The sequence below is a fragment of the Leptidea sinapis genome, chromosome 27 (assembly GCF_905404315.1).
Source record: "Leptidea sinapis chromosome 27, ilLepSina1.1, whole genome shotgun sequence".
NCBI lineage: Eukaryota > Metazoa > Arthropoda > Insecta > Lepidoptera > Pieridae > Leptidea > Leptidea sinapis.
Window position 1 is genome coordinate 7,088,633 of NC_066291.1, and position 26,901 is coordinate 7,115,533.

At 35.3% G+C, this 26,901-nt stretch overlaps 3 protein-coding genes and 1 long non-coding RNA gene across 4 annotated transcripts in view; 3 read left to right on the forward strand and 1 right to left on the reverse strand.

Moving 5' to 3' along the window:
* LOC126972742 (collagen alpha-1(IV) chain) overlaps positions 1-9,197 on the forward strand; it is a 68,212-nt gene extending 59,015 nt beyond the window's left edge. The window contains exons 11-15 of the mRNA XM_050819751.1: positions 1,578-3,648; positions 4,474-4,651; positions 4,892-5,006; positions 6,329-6,549; positions 7,488-9,197. Coding sequence (XP_050675708.1) covers positions 1,578-3,648; positions 4,474-4,651; positions 4,892-5,006; positions 6,329-6,549; positions 7,488-7,674 — 2,772 coding nt within the window. The 3' untranslated portion in view covers positions 7,675-9,197. The remainder of the gene's footprint in view (positions 1-1,577; positions 3,649-4,473; positions 4,652-4,891; positions 5,007-6,328; positions 6,550-7,487) is intronic.
* A 2,362-nt stretch (positions 9,198-11,559) lies between these two features.
* Positions 11,560-15,381, reverse strand: LOC126972874 (PITH domain-containing protein CG6153). The gene is made up of 4 exons (XM_050819983.1): positions 15,027-15,381; positions 14,290-14,411; positions 13,129-13,233; positions 11,560-11,855 (listed from the first exon to the last, which is right to left on the reverse strand). Exons 1-4 carry the CDS (start codon positions 15,204-15,206, stop codon positions 11,645-11,647), a joined length of 618 nt encoding a protein of 205 aa, XP_050675940.1. The 5' UTR covers positions 15,207-15,381; the 3' UTR covers positions 11,560-11,644.
* Positions 15,382-17,594: 2,213 nt separating this feature from the next.
* On the forward strand, positions 17,595-19,353 carry LOC126972896 (uncharacterized). Its single transcript, XR_007731207.1, has 2 exons — positions 17,595-18,224; positions 18,642-19,353. It is a non-coding gene; the product is annotated as an uncharacterized LOC126972896 (long non-coding RNA).
* Positions 19,354-23,341: 3,988 nt separating this feature from the next.
* LOC126972875 (thioredoxin reductase-like selenoprotein T homolog CG3887) lies at positions 23,342-26,680 on the forward strand. Its single transcript, XM_050819984.1, has 3 exons — positions 23,342-23,625; positions 24,783-24,912; positions 25,808-26,680. Exons 1-3 carry the CDS (start codon positions 23,468-23,470, stop codon positions 26,126-26,128), a joined length of 609 nt encoding a protein of 202 aa, XP_050675941.1. The 5' UTR covers positions 23,342-23,467; the 3' UTR covers positions 26,129-26,680.
* Positions 26,681-26,901: the final 221 nt, after the last annotated feature.

Here is a 26,901-nt window from a genome sequence, read left to right on the forward strand (position 1 = left end):
ATAGTTATGATACATCCTTTGATTAATTCAATATGTTGTATATAAAAAAAAATCGAAAATGTTATATAAAACGCCAGTTTGATATGTAAGGACCTAATATTAAAGCACAATAACGGTATAGGAAGTTAAAGTGGTTATGGAGCCGTCAGTCATTTTCAATACACTTCAATAGCTAGATATTATGTTCGTACATCGTACTATCGATAGATATACCAACACATCCTCTGTCAAAGTCCATAAAAAAGCAGGGCGGCCGAAGAAAGGCTGCTAAAGTCAGAATTCGCCGATATCTTGGAAACAACAAATTCAATGGCGAGGAATGACCATTCTATCTGTATCGTCAAAGAAGACATAAATACTGTAGAAGATCTATAAATATTACATTACATCATACTGGCATAATGACTGGGACTGACTACCATAATTTAATAGTTATTTATGCAACTGTTGTGTAATAAGGGGCATTAAAACACGAATGTGGGTTTATTTAGTATCACATGAGTGTTTTAATACCTAATTATCAACAGTTGCATACAAGACTTTATCTACACCCATAATATGAATCCTCTAAAAGATTCTGAAACAGTAAGCTTACTGCTAACCTTATAACAGCCAGTCCTAGTAGTAACCTAGTATCATCCATTATTGATTATATACAAATAAAAGAAGTATTAATGAAAGAATTATTTATTGTAGTAGTAATTTACATTTTGTATACCTACCTAGTGCAATTATAAAAAAACTTGAATATTATGCTCTTTTGCAGCGTTTAAAATATCTGGCGGTGTGCTGTCAAAACTTGAATCGCTCATTTTTTGTAAACAAAACAATAAAAATATCGAAGAAAAATGGCCGGGATTCGAATAACCTACTTTTTTCTACCGCGCGCGACGTTCTGGTAGTGTGGAACGCGCGTAAACGAAAATATTCTCTTTTTGAAATTCATACGGATACCACGCATCGAGCTATAAGAATGTGGCTGTCTGTTGAAACTCTTTGCACATGAAGGGATCGAAAAAAAACAAAGGAGTGTTGTTATGAAATTCAGTACAACATCACAACACTCGTTTGGATGATGTAATGGTTATTAGGACATTGGGTGTTTTAATGTTGGCTGACTGACTGTTTTAGAATCTTTAATAGAGGATTTAAAGCATGGGTGTAGATAAGTCATATTATGGGAATATACATAATTATCAAACGTGATATGAAAATGAGTATCAACCTGCTAGCATAATTGATTACAAAGCAAATTTTTACATTTAACCCAAAATGATTTTGTATATTTTTATGCCACGTAGTCTTCTACTTTTGAGGGTTAAAATTTTAAGATAATAGCTTTGCTTTTTCTAACGCCTAACCTAGCATTATCTAATATATCAGTATCAGTATCTTCTCTTAATGCATTTAGAATTAGATATTCTCAAATTACCAAGTTATCAAGCGTTCTAATGAGAAGACGCTCTCAGAAACAAAATAACATCGATAATAAATAAAAAAAATATAATAGCGTAAAATTATTATTAGGTACCTGTTTTCATTATTTTATGGATATTTCATTGTTTTTATTTTTACAGGGTCGTAAAGGGTTTCCTGGAATAATAATACAAGGTTCAAGAGGTCTCCCTGGTCTACCTGGTTTACCTGGTGCTATGGGGCTTATGGGAAATCCCGGTATGAGAGGACCTAATGGTGCACCAGGTGGAATTGGTTTCAAAGGCATAAAAGGAGAAGCTGGCCGCGTTGGAGCTAGAGGAGCGGTCGGATTCAGTGGTAGTATCGGAAGAGCAGGCCATCCAGGAGAAATGGGACGTCCTGGTGCAACAGGGCCTTTCGGAGATAAAGGAATGCCAGGTGCAGCAGGATATTCGGGTGTTCCTGGACGGCCTGGGCTACCAGGTCCAATAGGTTTAAAGGGTTTAAAGGGTGATGAGGGATTACCAGGGGAACCTGGCTTAGATGGATGGAAGGGAACTAAGGGACAAATAGGTGCTTTTGGACTGAGAGGCCTTAAGGGACAGCCAGGTGATGATTCAAGCATGGGTATGAAAGGAGAACAAGGAGATAATGGCAGTGATGGTATTCCTGGAACACCAGGACTGTTAGGAGTTAAAGGAATAAAAGGAGATAAAGGTGATGATGGAAAAACAGTTCGTGGATATGACGGAGAAAAGGGACCAAGGGGTGATGAAGGTCCCAGGGGATATGAGGGCTTCAAAGGAATAAAAGGTCGAATTGGTGACATTGGAGATAGAGGCTTAAGAGGCATTAATGGTGATATCGGTCCTCAAGGAGTCCCCGGTTTCTACGGAAAAAATGGATCTGTTGGGCTTAAAGGTTTAAAAGGAGATGTAGGTTTTACAGGACGAAAAGGTAGAAAAGGTGAGAGGGGATTCGTTGGTAAGTTTGGCAGAATTGGATTACCGGGAATTCCTGGTGACAGAGGACCACCTGGTCCATTAGGTTTAATCGGTGAAACGGGAGAAAAGGGGGTACAGGGTGAAATGGGTCCTATTAGTTATTCTCCTGCTACGAAAGGAGATATGGGACCAACCGGAAGAGAGGGTTTCCCAGGACGACCTGGAGATGATGGAGATGATGGAATAGAAGGACTCAAAGGAGTTAAAGGAATACAAGGTGATATAGGACAAACAGGGGAGTATGGAGATGATGGAATTCCTGGATTAAAAGGCATTATTGGAAATATTGGTGCACCAGGTCTTCCTGGGTTAGATGGAATAAATGCTGAAAGGGGTGAACCAGGCAAGAATGGAACGAATGGACTTCAAGGTTGGGTTGGAAATATGGGTCAAAAAGGTGTGTTAGGGGAGTATGGAGTGGATGGTCCTGAAGGTTCTCGGGGTCCACCTGGTATTTCTTTTAACGGCCCCGTTGGAATAAAAGGAATTAAGGGTAAAACAGGTAGACGTGGCAAAAGTGGTTTACCAGGACTACGTGGACAGCAGGGACTCCCCGGTAATTACGGAATACGAGGCGATGTTGGCGAACCCGGTTTTGCCATAAGCCCTAAAGGAGAACAAGGAGAAATAGGATTCCCTGGAACTGATGGTAGTAAGGGTGAAAGGGGTGAGATGGGAGAGCCAGGAAACTATGGATTCCCAGGATTACAAGGACTAAAAGGTCTTAAAGGATTTACAGGAGATAAAGGTATACAGGGCCGACGTGGTAACCGTGGCCGGCAGGGCGTCAAAGGGGATAAAGGAAACACAGTACATCCTTATGATGTTCCTCCTGGGCCTCCTGGTGATATTGGTCCTGCTGGTTTTGATGGAAAACCTGGCGAAATGGGTGAACCGGGTAGTTTTGGTTTCGATGGCAGGCCTGGTATGAAAGGAGAGATAGGAATGATTGGCCAACAAGGGCCTGTGGGATACCCAGGACAGCCCGGACCACCAGGTGTTACTGGAATAAAGGGATTAGCAGGTTTAGAAGGAAGTCGTGGCATTTCTGGTGCAAGGGGCTACCCAGCTCCACCGCCGCCAATCCCTAAGTCAAGAGGATTCTATTTTACTGTACATTCACAGTCAAGAATGATTCCACAATGTCCATCAGGAACAACACCTATGTGGGACGGATTTTCCCTCATACATATTATAGCGAACGCTAAAGCGCACGGCCAGGATTTAGGTAAGTTAATGTTTTTAAATTATTATAATTGTTTTTGCTTCTACCTACACAATATATTAACTGGCAGCTATTACGAGACATCGTTTTGATAAAATATTACGTATCTCACTTATAGTGCTTACTTTCAGTGATATAATGATATCAAGAGTATCGTTTCTAACACGACAGTTCTACAAATAATCGAATCGAAATAATTTCTAAATATAAAATCTCAATTCAATTTCATCATTCATATTACTTTCGGCTGCGGACACCGCCGCAGGCTAGAGGATACCACAACGGTGCCATTTTATGCCGTGAAATATCAATGTGCAAGTATTTAACGAGTTTCGTTTTAAAGACGACGTAGCCGTACTACTAGGCAGATGAGATTTAACATTAAGATCTCCGTCTTCTCACGAGCGCAATGCTGAATTTGGGTACAATCCTGAGCGGCACTGCTTTGTGCCGGGCTCGGCGTATCACTTACTGTCAGGTGAACGCCTTGTTATACACAAAATACAGAAGAGTGCGTTATAATAGTGTAGCAATAGATTGCTTATAATTAGGATGATTTGAGTGAATGTATCTGAAAGCTGTTGAAACAAGCTATAAGACCATGCAAAATAAACCATCTCATAAACAAAATAAGGGAATAGGGTGCCGTACGGTACACACGGTCTTGGTGCATCTGAAAAATCTAGTGCCCTGAGGCACTGCCGATTTGGGAAGGATAATATATTATTAACACAGCACCATATGCCTTGTAATACTCAAATAATATTATAACTGTTAGTATATTGTGTATTCGTTGGGTCATTTATTTTAATATGATTTTATGTGCAGGCGCTCCAGGAAGTTGTCTGAGAAGATTCTCGACTATGCCGTTTATGTTCTGTAACATCAATGACGTGTGTGATTTCGCACAGCGGGAAGATTATAGTTTTTGGCTTTCAACACCTGAACCAATGCCAATGGCTATGACACCCATCATGGCGAGAGACGTCGGCTCCTACATTTCAAGGTTCGGAAGTTATCAATATATATGAATTGATTAATAGGATCTATTTACTTCGGTCAAAAAATGATATTTGTGAATGTCACAAGTTATACATTTGGCCATTTACCACCACTTTGAAAAAAGTTGAGCTTTTAAGAGAAAGTATGTAATGATAGAACCATGAGATTATAAGAGTTCTTTACATTTCCTCCAGCGTTTGATACTCGAAAAAGGTTATGTATTAACACAGTTTCATAAATACAGATGCCAAGTTTGTGAGTCACCTACAAGGACAATAGCGATACACAGCCAGAGTAGCACGCCCCCAGCCTGTCCAAATGAATGGGAAGAACTTTGGGTTGGATACAGCTTTTTAATGGTAAGTATTTTGTATACGAGGTAGGAATAATTAATGAGTTATTAGATTGTTTAACTAGACGCTGCGGAGTGGGGTATGATTGTTGTCACGTCAATACACTACACTCATTAGGGTGAGTGCGAGTTATTTTATGACGTTACACGGCTTTTACGACTGCTTCAAATAATGTTATAGATAGTTATTTATGCAACTGTTGTGTAATGAAGGGTATTAAAATTCGCCTCGTGTGATAATAGTATCACATGAGTGTTTTATTACCTAATTATCAACAGTTGCATACAAGACTTCATCTACATCCATAATATGAATCCTCTATAAAATATTCTGAAACAGTTAGCTTATTGCTTACATTAAAAAAGACAGTCCTAGTAACCATTATATCATCCAAACGAGTGTTGTAGTGTTGTACTGAATTTCATAACAACACAACAATGTTGGCAATAAGCTGTTTTAGAATCTTTAATAGAGGATTTAAAGCATGGATGTAGATAAAATTATATATTTACTTCAAAACTGTTTGGTTGATTTTATTGAAACAGAAACTAGTATATTTCAAGGCAGATAAGAGCTATATGTTCGTAAACTTCAAGTGATTGGGCGGACTTAAGATATCTCCAACTTTATCGGCATCATGTGGCCATTACTGTCACATTGTTATCTGATCCCTATCCCATCACAAAACGAGCCATAGCGTAGCATGTCGCGAATCGAGCCCAATCGCATTGCCATACGTTCGTCATAAAGAGAAATCAGAATTGAATACATAATTTATTTATTTAAAGGTGCTCCATCAACACATCAATACACTCTTAAACTTAAATATTGCACAAAAATAGTTCCTGTGTATGAGTCAATTACAGGTGCACACAACATAAATGAGAATCATTTCTATTGGGCACTTATATTTGCCTGTAATTACTAACACAGCGGAACCCTTAAATCTGTAACCAGACTCCAAGAGGCAAACAGTATGTTTGCCTAATAGTACAAGTCCAGAGATTACTTTTTCGAGCTCTCGAATTCAAAGCCCACGTTATTAACTGTGAGTTTGAGAGACACACGGCAATATTTTACGATTATTTTCGATTGATCTCAATTATAACTTTTTATTTAATACATTAAGTATATTTTATTTTTCGGCTTATGCGACAAAAATGGTGTTATCTGACAGTTTATCTCATATATCGTACTCGTAAGTATCTCAAGGGGTGGCTTATAACGAATTCCTGTGTTGTTACCCCTTATAATACTTCATATTATGAAAAATAGTATTTAAGATATATAAGAAAGAAATGCGTAATATAATATTATTATACTTGCAGCACACAGCCGGACCAGATGCATCTGGGCAAAGTTTGATCTCGCCAGGCTCTTGCCTGCGTGACTTCAGAACAAGGCCCTTCATTGAGTGCAATGGACTAGGACGTTGCAACTACTTCGCCACCGCTGTCTCGTATTGGCTTTCCACTATTGAAGACGTATTTATGTTTTCGAAGCCAGAACAACAAACACTTAAGAGTGACCACGTTTCTAAAGTCAGCAGGTAAGTACAGAAGCAGAGGCCCCGAATTAATGCAAACTTCGAGAAAAGTTGTGTTACATATTATAAACATCAATAATCTATTCAGTTTTACTAAACATGTTATAAAGAAAAAAAATATTTCACACACAAGTTATAACCAAAATACTTGAATTACGTTATCCACTACTAACATTTGTTGTAGCATTATCTACTATTCCAACGATTTTAGTTTTTTTTTCGAATTGTCTATATTCTGTTGTTATTAGTAATATAAATAACAAACCTAAAAAAGAAAAAATTCTCGAAGTGACGACAGCACTGGTGATGCCATATACACGGGCCATGCAGGTCTCTCTCGGGAAATTGTCAACCAGGGAGAAATTTGTGTCTTCTATCGAGTCCTCTCTTGAAAAGGTCGCGAAATGGGGTAAATTGAACCTTGTCCAACCCCCAGAAGACACACCCAAAGAAAACACAAAACCCAAGATTGCGCGTTTACCACTAAAAACCCCCATTTGTCGTATTACCACTCATCGACAACACTTCCCTTAAAGCCTCGCCTAGTATCGGAATACTGGGTCTCAAAATCTCGAGCGATTGCCAATTCCGCGGTTATCTGGAGGGCAGAGCCATATTTGCTTCGAAAAAACCGGGCGTCAAAAATATAGTACGACAATACTTCAAGCCTTTTACGATACGATAAGAAATATGGATACCTTCAAAAATAGCGCGTACATCTTCATTAAAGCCCGGCGACGCTCTTGTGATTTCTCTGGTGTTGCAGGAGAATATTGGTTGCGGAGATCACTTAAAACCAGGTGACCCGTACGCTCATTTGCCTTCTTTTCCCTAAAAACAACCAAAATGTAGCGAATTCCAGTTTTACCTCATCCGTCTTTATAAAATAATACACCCGAGTTGAACCTTTGGAAATTTATTTATAGAGATATTATTTTTAGGTGTGCCGTTTGTATGAGGCGGCGTCCAGGGCCGACGAATCCATCGGTATACCAACAGGGTGGAGTGGAGGCTGTTCCCAACGCAGTGGTCAGGAGGCCATTGTCCCGACAGCGATACCTACCGGCCGCCGTCAGACACAACCGTGGCAGACGCCGACATCGATTCGCAACATCACACAGACTATAATATCAAGACCAATAGGAAAATAAATGCAGAACAGTCGTCTTCAATGGAGAATTCCGAACTGTTCAACAACTAAATTTTAGGCTACAATTTAATATTAAAGTACCTAAGGAATTAGAAACTCCAACACACGTGGTACCATGTTAATTTTAATACTGTCTACTTAAATTTAGGAAAATCCTCTACAAACGTAATATCATAAATAGATTTTTTACGCACTGAACTATCGATACTCGATACTATCGTACAATGTTGTTCAACCTCTTCTGAGGTTTTAAATACCAACGAATGCCTTTTTTCCTTACTTTTTTGACTATTTCTCATAATGTAGTCTGCTCTCTCTCTCTTAGGTAGATACTCTACTACAGACTCTACTTAGGTAGATACTATTGAAAGTATAACAGGAGGTCATACACGAAACACATTAAATTTCTCGATAAAAAATAATTGGTATATTTGTACCTATAACTATATTGTACTAAAACTTTTAAAATGTAAGATTTTCACTAAATTGCTTTGAATTTTTGCAAATTGAAAAAATATAACTATACCTGTGTATCATACGGTATTTGGCCAGCGGTTGCTTTCCATTTTTTGTACCGATAGCTTCAAAGCAATTATTTGACAAAACCGAATTTCTAGTTTCAGATCTAACTTAGATTAAGGAACAACTAGATACGGTACTACTTAAGAACAATAGCTTTTTTATTACGACAACTTTATATTGTTGTGTGTTTTGACTATTTGTAAAGATGCTTGTGTGCGTGACATCTTGACACTCAACGGCATCTTTCAAATTTTATAACTTATATACGCTCCGTGTTGTTTTACATTGAAATTAATAAAAAACAAAATACTTACTAATGATACATGATCCCAGTGTCTTTCTTATTTCTTGTAGTATTATTTTTACAATGTTTTACTACTCAACCCGGCATTTTAGTTTCAATTATTAGCAAAGTTTAACAGGACATGTGAACGTCACACCTTGTTCGAGTACGCCCACTTGGGCGTAGTATTAGTTTCCGCACTTTGCGACTACGCCTGCGGCATCTAGTTGGAGCGCAGTGGAGACCAATCCTTAATCTATGGTTTCCAGGTTCACATGTTATTATTTTATATATCTGCTACGCCTGCCTCTCGATAGCATAATATAGTTGTTCATGTATAACCGCGGTACTCATACCAAACTTATAAAGTTGTTTCTTTACGCAGTTATTATGTTTAGATAAAATATATTATCTTGTTAATTTCATTTCTTGGCCATACTACGCATATCTTATAGCGACCATTAAAAAAATTGCGCTTAACATATTTTGTAAGTAATTACCTAAACCAATAATTACACTTAGCCAAGTCTTAGTCAGTTACTTAATATTGATCTTATTTATAAGTATAGTGTAAACTTGAAATATTATAATTGTATCTATTTTCATACAAATAAAAATGTAAAAATCCTGTAAAGTATTTGTAAATAGATTACTTATTTCAATATATTTCCTTACCAAAATATAAAATTAAATATATGAATGTTATTTGAGTTTACTTATAGGGTGACAAACGAAATACTTACATATCATTGCATTATTTTTGTACCTTATAAGTATTCTACCTACAATCATAAATTTTCTGTGGGGAAGTACCCAGTAAGTGAAGACTTTTATGCTGTAGGTATCTACAATAATTATAGAAGAAAGAGATATGATAAGAAAAATAAAATAGATATTGATGACGTAACGCACGACTCACGTCAGATGTCCACACTCTAATGAATTTTATATTTACAATTAAGAAGCCCTTTATTTCCTACTTGAATTGCAGGCATAACTTTTTTATGGAAGAAGAGGAAAAACGAGCGTACGGGTACCTGATGTTAAGTAATCACCGCCGCCCACGTTATCTTGCAACACAAGAGGAATCACAGGAGCGATGGTTATTGGTTCGATGCGTCAGCAGATGACTGCAAAAAACAGGCGTATCGAACCTGGGTTACGGCGCTTAGCACAAATAACGCACTGCAAATTTCTAAAGAGTACAACCGTACCTTCGGCATCTTTAAACGGCAATTCGCCCGTGCGAAATCAAAGGACGTCGACAAAATCGGCGAGCATCTTTCAAATTACACGACTGAAACACCCAAGTTCTGGGCGTCGAATCGGAAGCCTGTGGAATCCACTCCACTCCATCTCCTACACTGTTTTTTCTGCATATCAATGATATGTTGGACACCTCCAACATGCATTGATGTGCATATGCCAGTACTGGAGATGCCGTATACACTGTATAACTGATTAGTGCTGAAATTTCTACCAGAATCATTGCGATTTTAATACATAGATTAAAATTAGGTTTGGAATATATTATAACAGGGTTTGAGAGAAATATGAGATGACTGTATTTATTACTTTAGATAACCTTGAAATCAAAATGTATTTATTGATGTCAAATGACTCGGCGAATTTTTTTTCTAATTTCAAATACTGTATCGCTGTCATCTCAGGTCTGGGTCACCCCAGTATCAGCTCGAGCCATTTGACCGCGTGGAACGCAGAGCAGCTCGAGTTGTTGGGGATTGCGAGTTTGGTTTATAATCAGTAATATGGAATACCTACTGCGTTTTGATTTAGTAACTTGTATATGGATTATAAAATAGAATGCTGTACTAGTGGCAATTACTGCAATTAGCTCTAAAGTATAAGATAAAGATGTCCAAAGAATCAACGGTTCGGCGATATTCATTGTGTGGATAAGAGCATGATGAACGCGGATGAGAATGATGAACTTGAATCCCAATAGCAAGAACGGTTGACAATTAGTTACTAAAACATCATTTTCAGTCCAACCGTCTGTCCACCAGTAATCAAGGCCGTATCTTATAAAATAAAATTATAAAATAGTGTATTAGATACGTACTATTGCAGGTTTAACAACAAATAGTAAAAAACCGGCCAAGCGCGAATCAGACTCGTACACGAGGGTTTTCGTACGACTATCAATAAAAACGGCAATATAATTGCGTTTGTTGAATGGAGGCCTCCGAAATTATTTATTTAATTCTATTTTTCAGTATTTGTTGCGGCAACAGAAATACATTATCATTCTGTGAAAATTTAAACTGTATAATTATCACGGTTCATGACACAACCTGACGACCGACAGCAAGACGGATGGACAGCGGAATCTTAATAATAGTGATCCTATTGAGTACGGTACCCTAAAAACCGAGATGACGAATTCCAAAATTTCGATTCAGAACTAGAACTGCCGTAGGCCACGCTTAGTACGGCTGATATACCCCCGGATCTATTCTATTTTCAAAAATTGTTTTGTTTTACATACGAAAATATTTACAAATATTGTTTTACAAAAGAAAATATTTGAAAATATTGTTTTGCAAAAGAATGTGTTTAAAAATATTGTTTTACAAAAGAAAATATGTCAAAATATTGTCTTACAAAAGAAAACATTTATAAATATTATTTTACATAAGAAAATATTTGAAAAATATTGTTTTGCAAAAGAAAAATGTTTAAAAATATTGTTTTACTAAAGATAATATTTAAAAATATTGTTTTGCAAAAGAAAATGTTTAAAAATATTATTGAATAAAAGAAAATAAGTAAGTATATAAAAATATTATTTTACGAAAGAAAATATTTTAAAATGTTGTTTAACAAAAGAAAATATATAAAAATATTGTTTTACAAAAGAAAATATTGTTTTACAGAAGAAAAGACGAGACGATTTATTTAATTAATGGATGGGTTTCAAATTTAAATGTCTTCCTACATACTCGCCATGGGTTTTGAAGGATTTGATGGACAGTATATTTACCTAAAATTATTTTTGGTAAAGATAATATTTTATTTAAAAAAAAAACGAATAACATGTGCTTATTCCCAAGAGTTTATTATCAAAATATATTACAAATCTTCATATCTGCGATAGAAATATAAAATATTTAACAAACATATTAATCTATAGCTCTGCTTACGGTATCTAAATGTTTCAACTTGTGATCGTCAACATTCGGTCTCGCTTCATACGTGCAGATTGTAACTCCGTGTCTATGGGCGGGGCTCCATTCACCTTTCAGTCCTATGTAGTATATCTTTGTGTTTTCTGCACCAAAATTACTTGGAAAATGCATTGTCAAATGGGACACAGATGAAAATGTTACAATCCTGAAACAATAAATTTTATGCTTTGAAATTTATCTGTCCTTGAAACCGTCCCGGTCCGGTTACATTTTGAGTATTTTTCTTCTTTTTTTTATGGAAAAGGAGGACAAACAAACGTACAGATCACTCTTGCAACACCAGAGGAATCACAGTAGCGTTACCGGCCTTAAAGGAAGGTGTACATGCTTTTTTTGAAGGTACCCATGTCCTATCATCCCGGAAACACTGCACAAAGAACCTCATTCCACAGCTTTGTAGTGCATGGAAGAAAGCTCCTCGCAATCCGCACTGTGGAGGACCGCCCTGTCTGGTGCACCCCAGTATAAGCTCGAACCATTTGACCGCATGCAACGCAGATCTGCTAGACAAGTTGGGTTCTCACATTCTATTACGAGCCCGTAGGGACGTCACTTGGTTTTTTACCGCACACACGGAGTATTCCGGAGAGCTGTTTCACCTGAACCCAGCTCAATTCCACCTCCTTTATCTTTATAAATATAGTGTGGCGTATACCTTTGTATACGCCACGAACTGCCACACTGCAGCTTTCAAGGAACTTTCTAACAGGCACTACCAAACTTTGGAATAAACTTATTTTTGTGTTTGTTCATACAAGTACCATCATACCTAAAATTCTGGAAAATGCTCGTGTCAGACTGTCAGTCGTCGGAGGATCATTTCCTTTCAGATGTCACTCAGTAATCCGCGTTTTCAATAAAAAATAAAGAAATCTAGTTTATTTTTTATTAAATACAATCAACTACTCACTGTTTCGGTTAAGTTATCAGACTTGAGATAATACCTCTTCCAAAAAAAAATCTAGGCTTTAGGCATATGCTATATTGACTCCATAATGTACTTAATAGAAAATAGGAATCTAAAATAAATATTTTTTTACATCAAAACATAATATTTCCGAAGAAATTATTATTTCGGCGGGGTATTTAGCCTATCGGAATAAGATAGTAGCTGTAATAGTCAGACTGGTGAGCGTGATATCCTCATAATAAAATCAGCCTAGCGAAACTCTCTAAGAAAAATGTGATTCGCTCAATTTTATGAGAAGTGCAGTCATTGATAGATTCATAGATGACGGCTATAATCTTGTAAAAAAAATGGAGATTGCCGAAATCCACTACATTTTAAGCAACTGTTTGCTTTCAAACTTAGCCGGATACTTCGTACAAAACTAAATTTCAATTTTTACTTAGACAATCCCACCTCTTATTACATAGTATTTACATCCTCTTTGAGAATTAGTACGTAATTGACTTACTTCGGAGCATATTCTAGGATACCTTCACTATCTTTGTGCAGCTCAAATACTTGATCAGGTTCCAGGGTAACATTATCAAAAGTCATATTTGGTCTATTTTTATATCTGAAACATTAACAATTAGCTATTTACAAATATTTAAAAATAATAAATATGTTTATATTACAATGATCAGGGTCATAGTAACACAGAACCAACATTTTTTTATGTAAGTATAAGTGATGAATCGTCAAATGATGCACCTGATGTACTAAGATGTGAGTTATAAGGCAATACTAAACAACCTTAATCAGAATGATTTAAAAGAATGGCAATGAGTTTCTTGCCACTTCTTCTCATTAGCTCTCATTAACCACCCATTTACGAAGTGGCAGTAAATTTAATTAGAAAAATATTTTTTTTGACATTCATGTGTCATTTCCGTGGCCTAAATGAATAAAGTAATTTTGATTTGATTTGAAAATGTGCAATTATGAATTCTTAGCGTGAGGGACTTACACTGTAAAAGTAGAAACTGTACATTATCATACTGAATCTTCTCTGTGGCTGTTTGCCACCCGTGGAGGTGATTCCAAATGGGACTTACATATTAGTGACCCTGCCTACTGAGCTAGAGGTTCCAGGTTTGAACCCGGTAGGTACAAACATTTATATGATTAACATGGATGTTTGTGTCCAACTCATGGAATTTTATATGTATTTATGTATGTTTAAGTATATATAATACTGTTTTAAATATATCATTGACATGCACCCATAGTACAAGCTCTGCCTAGTTTTGGACAAGATAATTTGTGTGTAACAGTGTGCCCATAAATTTTTTTTTTACAATATCAAAATTGGATAGTAATTAATAAAGATAATGATAAAGTTGCAATTAATAGCATTATCAAGAATTAAAATATTAAATTACTTTTTCACCGATTTCAAAAAGGAGGTTATCAATTTGATCAGTATTTTTTTATACTTTTATTTTATGTTATTTATTCAACTTTGGTAAATCCAACTTGCTCATTACAGCTTTTAAAAAATTTGCGGTTTGATAAACAGACTAAGTATTTGTAATGCTTTCATTTATAGAAATTAAAAATGTGAAGAACATAATATTATTCAAATGCCTCAATCCTATATTCAAATATGCTGATTTCTTCTCTTACTTACAATCTTAACTTAGAAGGATGTGCATCTGTGTCTTCTGATGCAATAATAATTCCTTTCAATTTAACATTACCCGTAAAAGGTATGTTAAATAACAATTCTTCATCTACATCACTCTCCACATACTGCAAAATAATAAACTTTTTAACTTATTTATTTCACTATACTATAAAACTCCCATAAACATTTGTTTATTATGTAATTTTTCCATTTGATGTAACTTATAGCTTCCAAGTTTTATTCTAGTCTTTAGAATATACATTAGTTACTAGACGGTGTATGCCAGAGATATCTTCATAATAACTGAAAAGATATCAAAATCTAGTAAAAATAAATTAATTTCCATGAGCGAGATCATCTTTAATTCATACATCAGTCAGACAAGTAACAAGAAAATTGAGTGTGCATTGAAGAAAAATCATGATATATCTTTGATCCTGTTAAAAGGCTTTTAATTTCTCAAAATTGATTCCTTTGGAATTCTTTTTGATGTTCTTCTAAAAACTATAATACATATTGTTTTTCTTATTTTTTTTAACTAGGTACCTTTCTTTACATTTAATAATGTGCATTACTTATACTGTCATATTACATATTATACTCAGCTTTTACAGGTATGGTACCCAAAAACTTTAATCTGGTCCCTATTGTTTTAGTATATTAAGATGAATGACTTTTGTTCATGCTGTATTAGGTGTTAGTTAAATTCTTATTAATATTATATACTAGTAGACACTAACCTCACTACGCTCGAGCCTTTTCTCCCAAGGTTTAAAGACTTTTTTACCAGCACCATCTACAGATTCATTTAAACATTCCATATTATCCTTATCGATTTTTTCAAATAGATTATACTGAAAACCCAGCTCAGAAGGGTTTGCATGATCATCATGTTCTCCGTGACAGTGACTATGCGGCATAATTAGCGAATGATCTAATTCTACATACACGTTTACTGCAAAAAATGTACTGGGATAGTAATAAATAAGAAATAAAAACAATATTTAATAAGATCACAGAACACTTTTGAGTTTTTATTGTTTTAAAAATTTAAAACAAATGTTAAATCGTTTTATTTTGATCTTTTTTTTTTTTTTTTTTTTCTTCTTCTTTTGGCAATAGTGTTTACTTTTTGCCAATAACGTAAATTAAAAGATTGGGAAACTAAGTTAAAAAAGGATACGGAACACGGGAAAGAATCAGATAAGTAGAAAGAGGATTGAAACGGATATTAAAAATTTCATAAATATACATATATACTTGCTACTTACACAACATTACAAATATTTAAACTTTAATATGATTCTGAAGAATGAAAGATGACAATATTTTATAAAATTTACATGGATACATAATTAGACAGGATATACAGGTAGGAAAAGGAACATTAAGAGATATTAGATCATTCAGGAATGAGGAGCGGTCGTATAGAGAACATGAAAAGAAAATGTGATCTAGATCACATTTATCGGATTCACATTCACACATGTCAGTAGATACAATGCCTAATCTATTAAGATAAACAGGAGTGCAAACATGACCCAAACGCATTCTTATGATAGAAGAACATACTAACTTATTGCATTTGGCACGGAAAAACCATGGTTTAAATGAAATAAGTGGCTGAAGGTTAAAATATTTCCTGCCTTTTGATTGACCAGTTTCAGTCCAAAGTCTATTCCAACAATCCTGAAGGTGAACTATAGGAAGAGCACCTAGATCCTGGCAAAAAACTTTATAAGGGAAAATGTCGCCATCGACCACGGCTTCATTAGCTAGTTGGTCTGCTTTTATATTACCAGGAATGTCGCTATGGCTGGGGATCCATACAAACAATACAGAAAGACCAAAGTGATTGCATTTATTTAATAGATTTCTTATTTCTATGACAACAGAAGAAATGTTTTTTGATTTAAATGGGAACCTATTGAGAGACTGTAAGGCACTTTTTGAATCAGAGAAAATTATTGTTTTTGGAAGTTTCAATAGAATAATATATTCAATAGCCTTAAAAATACCATAACATTCCCCAGTAAACACCGATGATTCCGGAGGTAGTTTAATTTTCTGTGATATTTTAAATTGAGCGTGATAGACACCTACACCAACGGGATCCGAGGAGGAATGTTTAGACGCGTCTGTGTAAATATGGTGGTAATCAACCCAAACAGTATTTTTAAGAAGATTAAACGAAAAATTTGTACTAATATCGTGCTTATTTAAATCTGAGTTAAAATTAATTTCTGGAAGCAACATTAATGCTTCAAAGCTAGTACTGAAAAGAGGATAATTAATGGATCGATGAATAGGAGCTTTTATGTTGATAAATTTCTTAAAACTGTTGATTAGACAAGGTGGTTTTTTATTTAACCAATATGCAGATGAATCTATATGATGAGAAAGTTTCTGAAGTTTGTTATAAAGAGGGTGGTTAAGAAACTGAAAAGATCGGAATATAAATTTGTCTGCTAAATATTGACGACGTAGATGTAGTGGAGGATCACCACATTCTACTTGAAGAGCATTGATAGGACTTGACCGCATAGCACCAGAAACTACTCGTAAAGCTTTGGACTGTATGAGATGTAGTTTTTTAAATGTCTTAACACTACCAGGCTCCAGCAAGAATGTACCATAATCTAATATACTTCTTATAAGAGCATTATATAACAATTTCATGCAAAAAGGGTGCGCACCCCACCAAACACCTGACAGACATCTTAAAATATTAAGAGTATGCTCACATTTAGCATTTAGGTAATCCTAATGTGGGATACCAGTTAGTTTCGAATCTAAGACAATTCCCAAAAACTTAACATTATCTTTAACTGGAATCTGATAACCCTCATAAAATATAGAAATAGGAGAAGGAGTTCTTGATCTCGTGAATAAAACTATTGTACTTTTTTCAGGTGATAGATCAAGGCCATTTAAGTCCAACCAAGTTTTTAAATTTATCAGCGGTTGTGTTATAGAAGAACTAGCTTTTTCAATAGAAATATCACGACAGTAAATTAATAGATCATCAGCATACTGAAGAACATTTACACTATTAAGTGATGATTTTAAATCGTGTGTATAAATATTATACAATATTGGGCCCAGTACTGATCCCTGGGGGAGGCCCTTTGAAACAAGTCGAGTAATTGACATCCTGTCATCTAGTTTCAGGATTATGTATCTTTCGAAAAGCATGTTTATGATAAAATTTGTTAATAGCAGAGGTATATTAAGTTGTAAAAGCTTACTCTTTAAAATACTTATTACGACATTATCATAGGCACAATTTATATCTAAGAAAGCAGCTATTACTGATTTATTATTTGAAAATGATAATTGAATATCAGAAATGAATATACTTAAGCTATCAATAGTACTTTTCCCACGTCTGAAACCGAATTGGGATTCACATAATAGACCGTTATGCTCAACAAACCATTCTAAACGATTTTTTATAAGATGTTCTGTAATTTTCATCAAAACAGAAGAAAGTGCGATTGGGCGATAGGCAGAATGGTCTGAAGAACACCTATTAGGTTTCAGTACGGGAATTATTTCTTGACGTTTCCACGTGGAGGGTATGTTACCAGATGTCACTATGGAATTTGTAAGAGATAAATAATAAAATAAAGCATCATCATCTAAATGAGAGATAAAGGAATACGGAATACCGTCCAGTCCAGGAGCAGAATCCTTAACATGAGACAATACACCTTTTAGTTCAGTGAGAGAAAATATACTGTTTAAACCAAAACAGTTATCATTATTTATATTTATTACAGGGTAACCAATTATTAAGTCTTCAGGAACGAAAGGTGGAGCCAATTTATCTAAAAAGCTATTAACTAAATGAAAAGGGATTGATTTTGGGGATGAATCTTTGTATGCAGATCTAAACCTTCTTATATTTTGCCATACAAGAGATGGTTTGACATCAGGTGATATTGAATAGCAGAAATTTTTCCAGCCATCAAATTTCTTTTTCTTTAGAAATTTTGAAGTTTCTGACATACTCTTTGTAAGAATTTCAAAATTCTCATCAGTGGAACATTGACAGTATGTAATTTCAGCATATTTTCTTCTCTTTACTGCCTCAGTACATTCGTTATCCCACCATGGAGGAGAAGGAATAAAACCCAAAGAGCTATTTTTACTTGGAAATATCTCATTGGCAACCTCAATAAAGATTCTTGCTAAAGAATCTGCACTGAGATTCTGTACCTGGATTAATTGTTGGAAGTGTAATAATTTTGTTTTTTATTAGATCTTTATATAAATCCCAATCAACATCATTAAGCTTATATTTTAAACGAGGAGAATAAGTTTTATGTAATACTTTATTGTTATTATTGCAGGTTGGAAATGATAATAATAGTGGGAAGTGATCACTACCAAAAGTAGATCGTAATGGATCCCAGGACAAAGAAGAAGCAAGATTAGGTGTAGTGACTGTTAAATCTGGAGCACTTGGGCCCTCGTCAGGATGAGAACGTCGTGTAGGACGACCATCATTTAATATACACAAATTCACTGAATCAAATATATCTATTAATGTGTTACCATAACTATTAGAAGATAAGTAACCCCATTCATGGCGACAGTTAAAATCACCAAGGATCATAAAAGGCTTTGGAAGAATGGAAATAATATCTTTAATTTCATTTAAGATTGCAGAAGAAGGATGAGGTATATAAATGGATACATAACAGATATTTTCAACTAAAGCAGCAATAATAGAAAAATCATTACTGTGAGAAGGAATAGAGAAGAGAGAAAAGGAAACAGGGTGTTTCACAAGCATGGCTACTCCGCCATGCCCATCCACACGATCTTCTCTGAGACATGAATAACCACGAATCTTAAATAAAGATCCTGGTTTCAACCATGTCTCTTGAAGAGCACAGATATAAGGTTTATGTTTATTTAATAAATAAATAGATCACTTTTTTTTTATAAATTTGAGTAATTGCAGAAACTAATAAGGCAGCGTTGGATGGTGAAAATTTATTCGATTGACTAAGAGATTTTATAAGAGAAATAATTAAATCAATTACTGAGGATTCCAAAGGATTTTCATTGTCTTTGTTAATTAATGCACATCCATTAGAGGGTTGGGAAATATTAAAATCCCTTAAAATTTCTTGGTGAGCAGATTTGTCATATCCTTTGCTAAGTGTAGGTGGAGGCTTTGGTTTAACAAAAACAGTTTTTTTATATGAAGTATTGTTTATAGCTTTAGGTGTTGAATGTTGATGTTGGGTTGGAAAAGTATTAGGAGTGATGTTAGGTGATGAGAGTAATGTATCTGCATATGAAATTCGAGAGACAGATGGATGTATCTTTGAAGCTTCTGAATAGGAAATACAGTTTTTAGCCATTGATTTCTTTATAGCTCTTTGTCTTTCATATTCTAAACATTTTTTATCAGTTGCAATATGGGAACCTTTACATAAACAACAAGATATAAAATCATCTTGAACAGAGCAGTTATCACCACTATGTCCTTGACCACATCTAAAACATCTTGGTTTAGATCTGCATTGAGATTTCACATGACCAAACCGACAACAATTGTAGCAATGAATAGTAGGATATATATACAAGTCTACAGTAAGAGAAGTGTAGCACATATATACTCGTTTAGGCAAAAACTGTCCATCAAAAGTAAATACCACAGACTCAGTACATTTAAGATGGTTTTGTCCATCAATCATCATCTTTTGTTTTATTCTCCTAATTTTTATGATTGGGCCACAGCCAATAGGAACAGAAACATTATCTTTTATTTCCTCTTCAGACCACTCAGCTGGTACTCCTCTGACTATTCCTATTCTACTCACAGAAAATGATGGAATAAAAGCCTTATATTTTTCATTTTCTAAATTTTTGTTTTCAACAAAGTCATTTGCATCTTGGTACTTAGAAAAAGAAATAGATAACCTATTCCGGCCTATCCTTTTTAAACTTCCATTCACAATATTTTTAATAGAATTTCTTTTGAGAAAACAACCAAATGTAACTGTATGTAAAGTAACATTATCATCAGGAGATGAATACTGTTTCTGAATGTGTACAACAAAAGGAGCAGCATCTAATGAGTTATATAACAGCCTGGCAACAGGGGGCTGTGGCTGTTGTGGAGTGTCTGTGTTATTTTTTTGTATGGTCTCTACTACTATAGAAGAATTATTGCAGAAATCGACTTTGGAAAGAATTTGTTTGTCACTAATGTCTACACATTTGCAATCACTTTCCTTAATATCCTTCTTATCACCACGGTGTTTTCGTCGTTTTATTACAGTGTCTGCATATTCTGGGTCGAGCTGACACTCTTTTACGGCCACTAGATGTCTGAGACACAGAACCATCTGTATCCATAGTCTTCGTCATTATTAGAAATTGTCACTACATGACCTATATCAGGGGCTGTCCCCCCAGGATCATCCGGGGGGTCCATCATATCATAGAAAAGTGAAGAAAAGAAGACTTACCAATAGGATGAAATTTACACAAATTAACACTTTAATAAAAACTAACTACTAAAATATATACTCGACTAATATATTCGACTCGCGCCAGCAATAACTCTTTTGAAGGACCTGGAGGCATGATTGTAGTGTTTTTTAAGTTCACTGGAATTCACATCCTTAGATACCATCCCATTGACCCAATCCTGATAGCACTCCTGCTTTCGGCGAGAGGCAATTTTGCAGGAGTGGTCAAACCATGTTTGGGACCTGCTACCGATAGGCACAGATGGAATGAAGAGTTCCATACCTTGCAGTACCACAACAGCTGCGGCATCTAGATCACCCAGCGAAAAACAAATCTGCCTCCACGGATAGGATGCAAAAAAAATCTGCATCTCATCCCACTCTGCTGACCTATAGTGCCACATGCGGCGACAGCCTAAGAAGCGGGGCCGTGTTAGGCACGTGATCAGCACGGTGCTCCGGATCAGGCAGTGGTCCGACGACCCCAGAGGAGGGTCAGCGGAAACTAGGTAGCCGTCCGGATGTGAGGGCAAGAGAAGGTCCAACAGCAGGGCCTGCTTCGACGTCTTCAGGAGAAATTGGACTGTATTTAAATTTGAGCGAAGCCCCCTGATGTTACAAAAGTCCACAGCGAATGTGAACGAGGGTGGTTTGAGCCTCCTGCTCTGTTTGCCCTGTAGCTGTACCTACAACCAATAATATCAATTAACACAAATGTCTAATATCTAACTTGTAACGTAGCATTATAGATCGTAGAAATAGCATCGTACTTTCTCTCGACGATCGCAGATATACTCACGTGATCAGTCATATGCTCCGCGTTACACAACCGCACAGCAAGGCCGAGCGTCCTCGAATCACGCGTCGGGACTCGGGCGTCGATCGCCGATCGCTATTCATGCAATTTTAATCAATGAGCAACAGCGTAGGTGCGGAATGCTCATTGACATCGTATGATCGAGCTTCGACGCGAGTTTACACAAACTGCGATAGCATTAGTTTTAGAGCGAGATAGAACACATAATATTATTCTCAATTCTTATTGTATGAAACGTTTTACTATTGGTTAAAATGTAAGCTTTAGTATTGGTGTGTATTTTCTGAACTTGTAAATATTTTTTAAATAACGATTGTAATTGGGTAACTAGTTTTAAGGATTTTGTATATATATCGTGTAACTTTTTAATAAATCATATCTTCCATATATCTTCCACATATTCCTCACAGTTAAGCAGTTGTTTTATTTAATCGCCAAACGCCCAGTCTCTAAAGCCCCCTCCAGAATACGCGGGGCAGCCTGGGCATCCACTATTAGGTACAAGCCCTAATTGTGAACGCCCAGGGACGGTTTCTCCAGGACTACATAGCTTGGTACCGTCCTGGAGTAGTCTATTATTAGTCCGTGGTACTATTTGTATTTGGGGGGGCTCCGGAAACGGCTCGCCGGGCTTTATGGAACGCATATGCGCGTTTCCATGTACCCATGTCGTATCGTCCCGGAAACAGATGGTAGGGAGGATATCTTAAGCTATATATATATATTAGATACAAGTACCGTATGGTTCACTTTGTCGAAGGCGCTGCTGAAGTCGGTATAAATCGCATCACATGAGATACATGATCTATTTCATCAGACAGCTCCGAAACAAATTGGTCAAAGAAGAGCAGCCTGGTCTAAAACCATGATGATGCACGCTAATTTCGTGATTAACAAATCAACATATAGAGGAATACACAATTAATTTTGAAAATTATGATAAAATTTAAATTGGTGGGTAATTTTTAACTTCTTCACTTTCTCCTTTGTTAAAATTGGTATGATTGTAGCCTTTTTCCACTGAAAAAATTCCAGATTCAATTGAGTCGTTAAATATAAGAGACAATGGATCGATCACAGCGTTTATATAATTTTCGCAGGTATCGATGAGTGAACCCCTATTTTATTCTAATACCTATCATAAAGATTGTGAGTACGATTTAGATGGTACTCTAACTTATCGCGAAAATTACCATACTTGCGTAGCGCAATCTAACCTTATCAAATTCAAATATTTTATTCAAAATCACTTATTGAGAATCAAAAACTATCACCCATTCAAAATAGACTGCAAATCCAAAGAAGAAGGGGCGCAAGAAACTCAGGGGCCTTTTGAAATAAAAATATGGATTACAATGTAATATCGTATAATAAACATTTATAATTCAAGAGAGTGAGGGTGTCCGCTCCATTCGAAGTCTGTGGTATCATTGAAAATCATTCATTTTATACAAATTTTATAATAACCTTTCCCACACAAACGTTTTTTAACAACTCTTATTTTCGTGATACATTTGTTTTGTACATTTTCTGGGAACATATTATAAAAACATATACGATATATATGCTACTAAAAGACTTACTCGATCTAACCGAGTAGTAGGCATAACAAGCTTATGTTTTCCTCGTTTGGTTATTTGCATTTTGTTCTTTGCTCAGAGAGTCAGAGCTTACTCAAAAATGAGTAAGCACAATGGTGTCAAACTCAAATGTCATTTGTCAGTTGTCACTAATCAATCGTAGATTCGTGAACTTTGCTTTTAGTAATTACTGTTCGAGATATATGTGCTTATTTTGTAATATCTAAAAACTAATTCAATTAATGTGCAGGCCAGTTATTGGTGATATCAGTTGTGATTATTGAGTTAAAATGGTTTTTATTAGAAATAGTTGTGTAACTGTTATTTCTTGTATATTTCTATGTTTCATATTATCTTCAAATAACTGCGTCCTAGGCAATGAAAATAATGCTGAAAGTATCACCAAGATTGGGCAAGGAGTTGGTCATATAATGAATATTTATTATTGGTGAGTACAAAAAAATTTAAACTTATGTTATACAAAATATAAGTTAGGTTGGAGAACCAATTATCATGACATGAATATTATGAAATGATACTTGGGGACTAACTTAAATTAGAGGTATATATCGGTAAATAATATAATTTAAATAAAAAGTAATACACACTGTTTAGGTTAACAACTGTAATAAAGGAAATGTGTGAGCTAAGTTCCAAGGCCACCACTGTGTTAACATTAAATATTATAACCATCATATATTAGTCCCTAGCATGCCCTCAGCAGGAGTATTACTGTCCACATTTGAACAGTGTGTAATGAATAAGAGCTGACAAACCTAACTTAGTGTATGTATGTAGTTAGGATGATCTGTGACATTCCATGAAGCAAACATTTCAGGATTTTAGCATCATCATTGTTTGTGGACTTATTTCAATGTATTGAATGCTGTTTGTACTACTAGATTTTTTTTTATACCAGTGAATACCTAATCAATTAAGTTTTAACTTCATGTAAAAGATAAAAATACTAAAATGTACAATAAAAACTGTTCTTTCCCAATAACATTTACCTAACTGAATAGTTTTTCCACTAATAGAATATAATTGAAAATAAAATCAGAAGATGTGAAGGTTGTTCTCATGATCATGGAAATCTTTTTGTATCTCTTACCAAAGAAGTCTTAAAACCAGTCCTAAACTAGTTATTGAATATCCCAATTTATACATATTTTAAAAGGAGTGCATATCAGGATGTTTACTTAACAATATGTTATGTTTTTAAAGTGATAACCCTCACTTCTAGGATTAAACACAAATAAAAATTGAAAAACAAAATTTTATGAAGCCACAACCTGAGAGTTGAACAAAGCAAACAGAATTTTATAGGGAGGTAGTACTCAAATGGTTAGCTCAGTTGGTTAGAGCACTGGCACAGAAAGCCGGAGATCTTGGGTTCGAATCCCGCATAGTTCATAAAATTTTGTTTTTCAAATTTTATTTGTGTTTACTTAACAATATATATTTCCTCACCTTGCCCACAAGGTTGTCGGCGAGGTCATCAGAATTTTACATATTGACATAGCATAATATTTACCTCTGATATAATATCAAAAATTCAATAACAATTCTAATAAACATGAAATAAATTTTTTATTTGATTTTCAGTTATTCATGTGGATATAGAAAAGTATTTGATGATTATGCCGGTATTATACAACAAAAATATCCTGAAATCTCCGTAATTGGAGCTAACTATGATCCTCCAGGATTAAACATGTATATGTCGCGTCTAATTGTAAGTCAATTATTTTTTTACCATTGTACTTGTATTTGTCCTTAATAGCTTGCAATGAGAGTTATATTTATGTTTCATTTCTTGAGAGCCCATGTAATCTGAATCAAGTAGTAGTGTCTTTGATCTGATTATGATCTTTCCCAACACTGATCCACATCCACTCTACAATTTTTTTTTATTTGTTTTTTATTTTTATTGAATAGGTGGACAAACAATCGTACGGGTACTGATATACTTATATTTTATTTATTGAAAAGGAGGCCAAACGAGCGAGTCAACTGGTGTTAAGTGATCACCGCCACCCACATTCTCTTGCAACACCAGAGGAATCACAAGAGTGTTGGTGGCCTCTAAGGAAGGTGTACGCGGTTTTTTTGAAGGTACCCATGACATATAGTCCCGGAAACACTGCACAAGGAAGCTCATTCCACAGCTTTGTAGTACGAGGAAGAAAGCTCCTTGAAACCGCATTGTGGAGGACCGCCACACATCCAGATCGTGGGGATGATATCCTAAATTGTGGAGTGTTGTGCGAAGGTGGAATTCAGCGGCAGGAATCAGGGTAAACAGATCTTCGGATCACTCCCCATGATAAATGCGGTAGAAGACACACAATGAAGCGACGTCTCTACGCAACGCCAAGAGATCCAGCCGTTCACAGAGCACTGGGTCCCCGACAATTCGAGCTGCTCTGCGTTGCGTAGAGCTCTGCGTCAAATGGATCGAGCTGATACTGGGATGCACTAGACCAGAGATAACAGCAATACTCCATATGTGGCCAGACCTGCGCTTTTAATGCAGCTATTTGTTTAAGCCAACATAATATCTAATGATGAGAAGATTGCAATGTTATATATCATGTTTATTATAAAATCTGCCTTTTGGCTTATTTCAGGGCTTCGGAAAGATGATAGTAATAATGTGTATACTAAGTGGAGTAAATATATTTGCATGGCTCAACAAACCACAACCAGGATGGTGGAGCTGGTGCCTTGAAAATAAGCTTTACGCTTGCATGATGATGTTCTTCTTGGCCAACATGATTGAAGGTCAATTGGTTTCATCGGGAGCATTTGAAATATCTCTCAACAACATTCCACTGTGGTCTAAATTGGAGACAGGAAGAATTCCACAGCCACCAGAATTATTTCAAATTATTGACAATACATTGCAATTTTCAAAAATGGAAATGCCAAATAATAATTATGGACAGTAATAATGGGATACAATGCCCAAGTGATTTATTTTCCTTTTTTGTATTGGATGTAATTCCAGAAAAATGTTCCAAACCACAATCATGTTGAAATTGAGTTAAGAACACAAAACTGGTCACGTGATTCACATTAACGGACTGACTAAAAAATGGCAGCCCTACTGGCATTCTTTAAATGACATCATGACTAGTAGCCCAACCCACAAGTAGGGAATACACTATTACTTATTAAACTTATGAATTCGTTAAAATGTGATGTTTGTGGCTTGAAACGTTTTTCAGTAACTATTTCCTATTGTATTAGCAATAATGTAAGTTGATTACCAGTTAGTGTGATATAATAATTGTAAAATTTATTTCTGTGCTGATAGTGTTTGCTATTGCAAAATAAAATCTTCTGTTATTCAGACTATCTTATCATATGATTCAAACTTCTCCTGATAAACTATGTTAGATTACATGTTTCAATTGTTGAAATAGATCTAGTCAGGTGATGTGTAATGTTTGCAATAACTGGTGGTTAAATAAAACTATTTTCGAGCATTTTTTTTTTCACATATTTCTTTCTTTTTCACATGTCATCTTGTCCACACCATTTTTGGGAACTTTGCTAGATTTAACATCATTGTTCATAAAAATACAAATAGAAACTAATGCTTAGAGAGTGAGGCATAAAATATCCCAATCAATTTGAAAAAAAAATTTGATGATAAAAAAAGATATGAGAATATGAGTTACCTGATGATCACTGCCATCCACACTCACTTGCAATATCA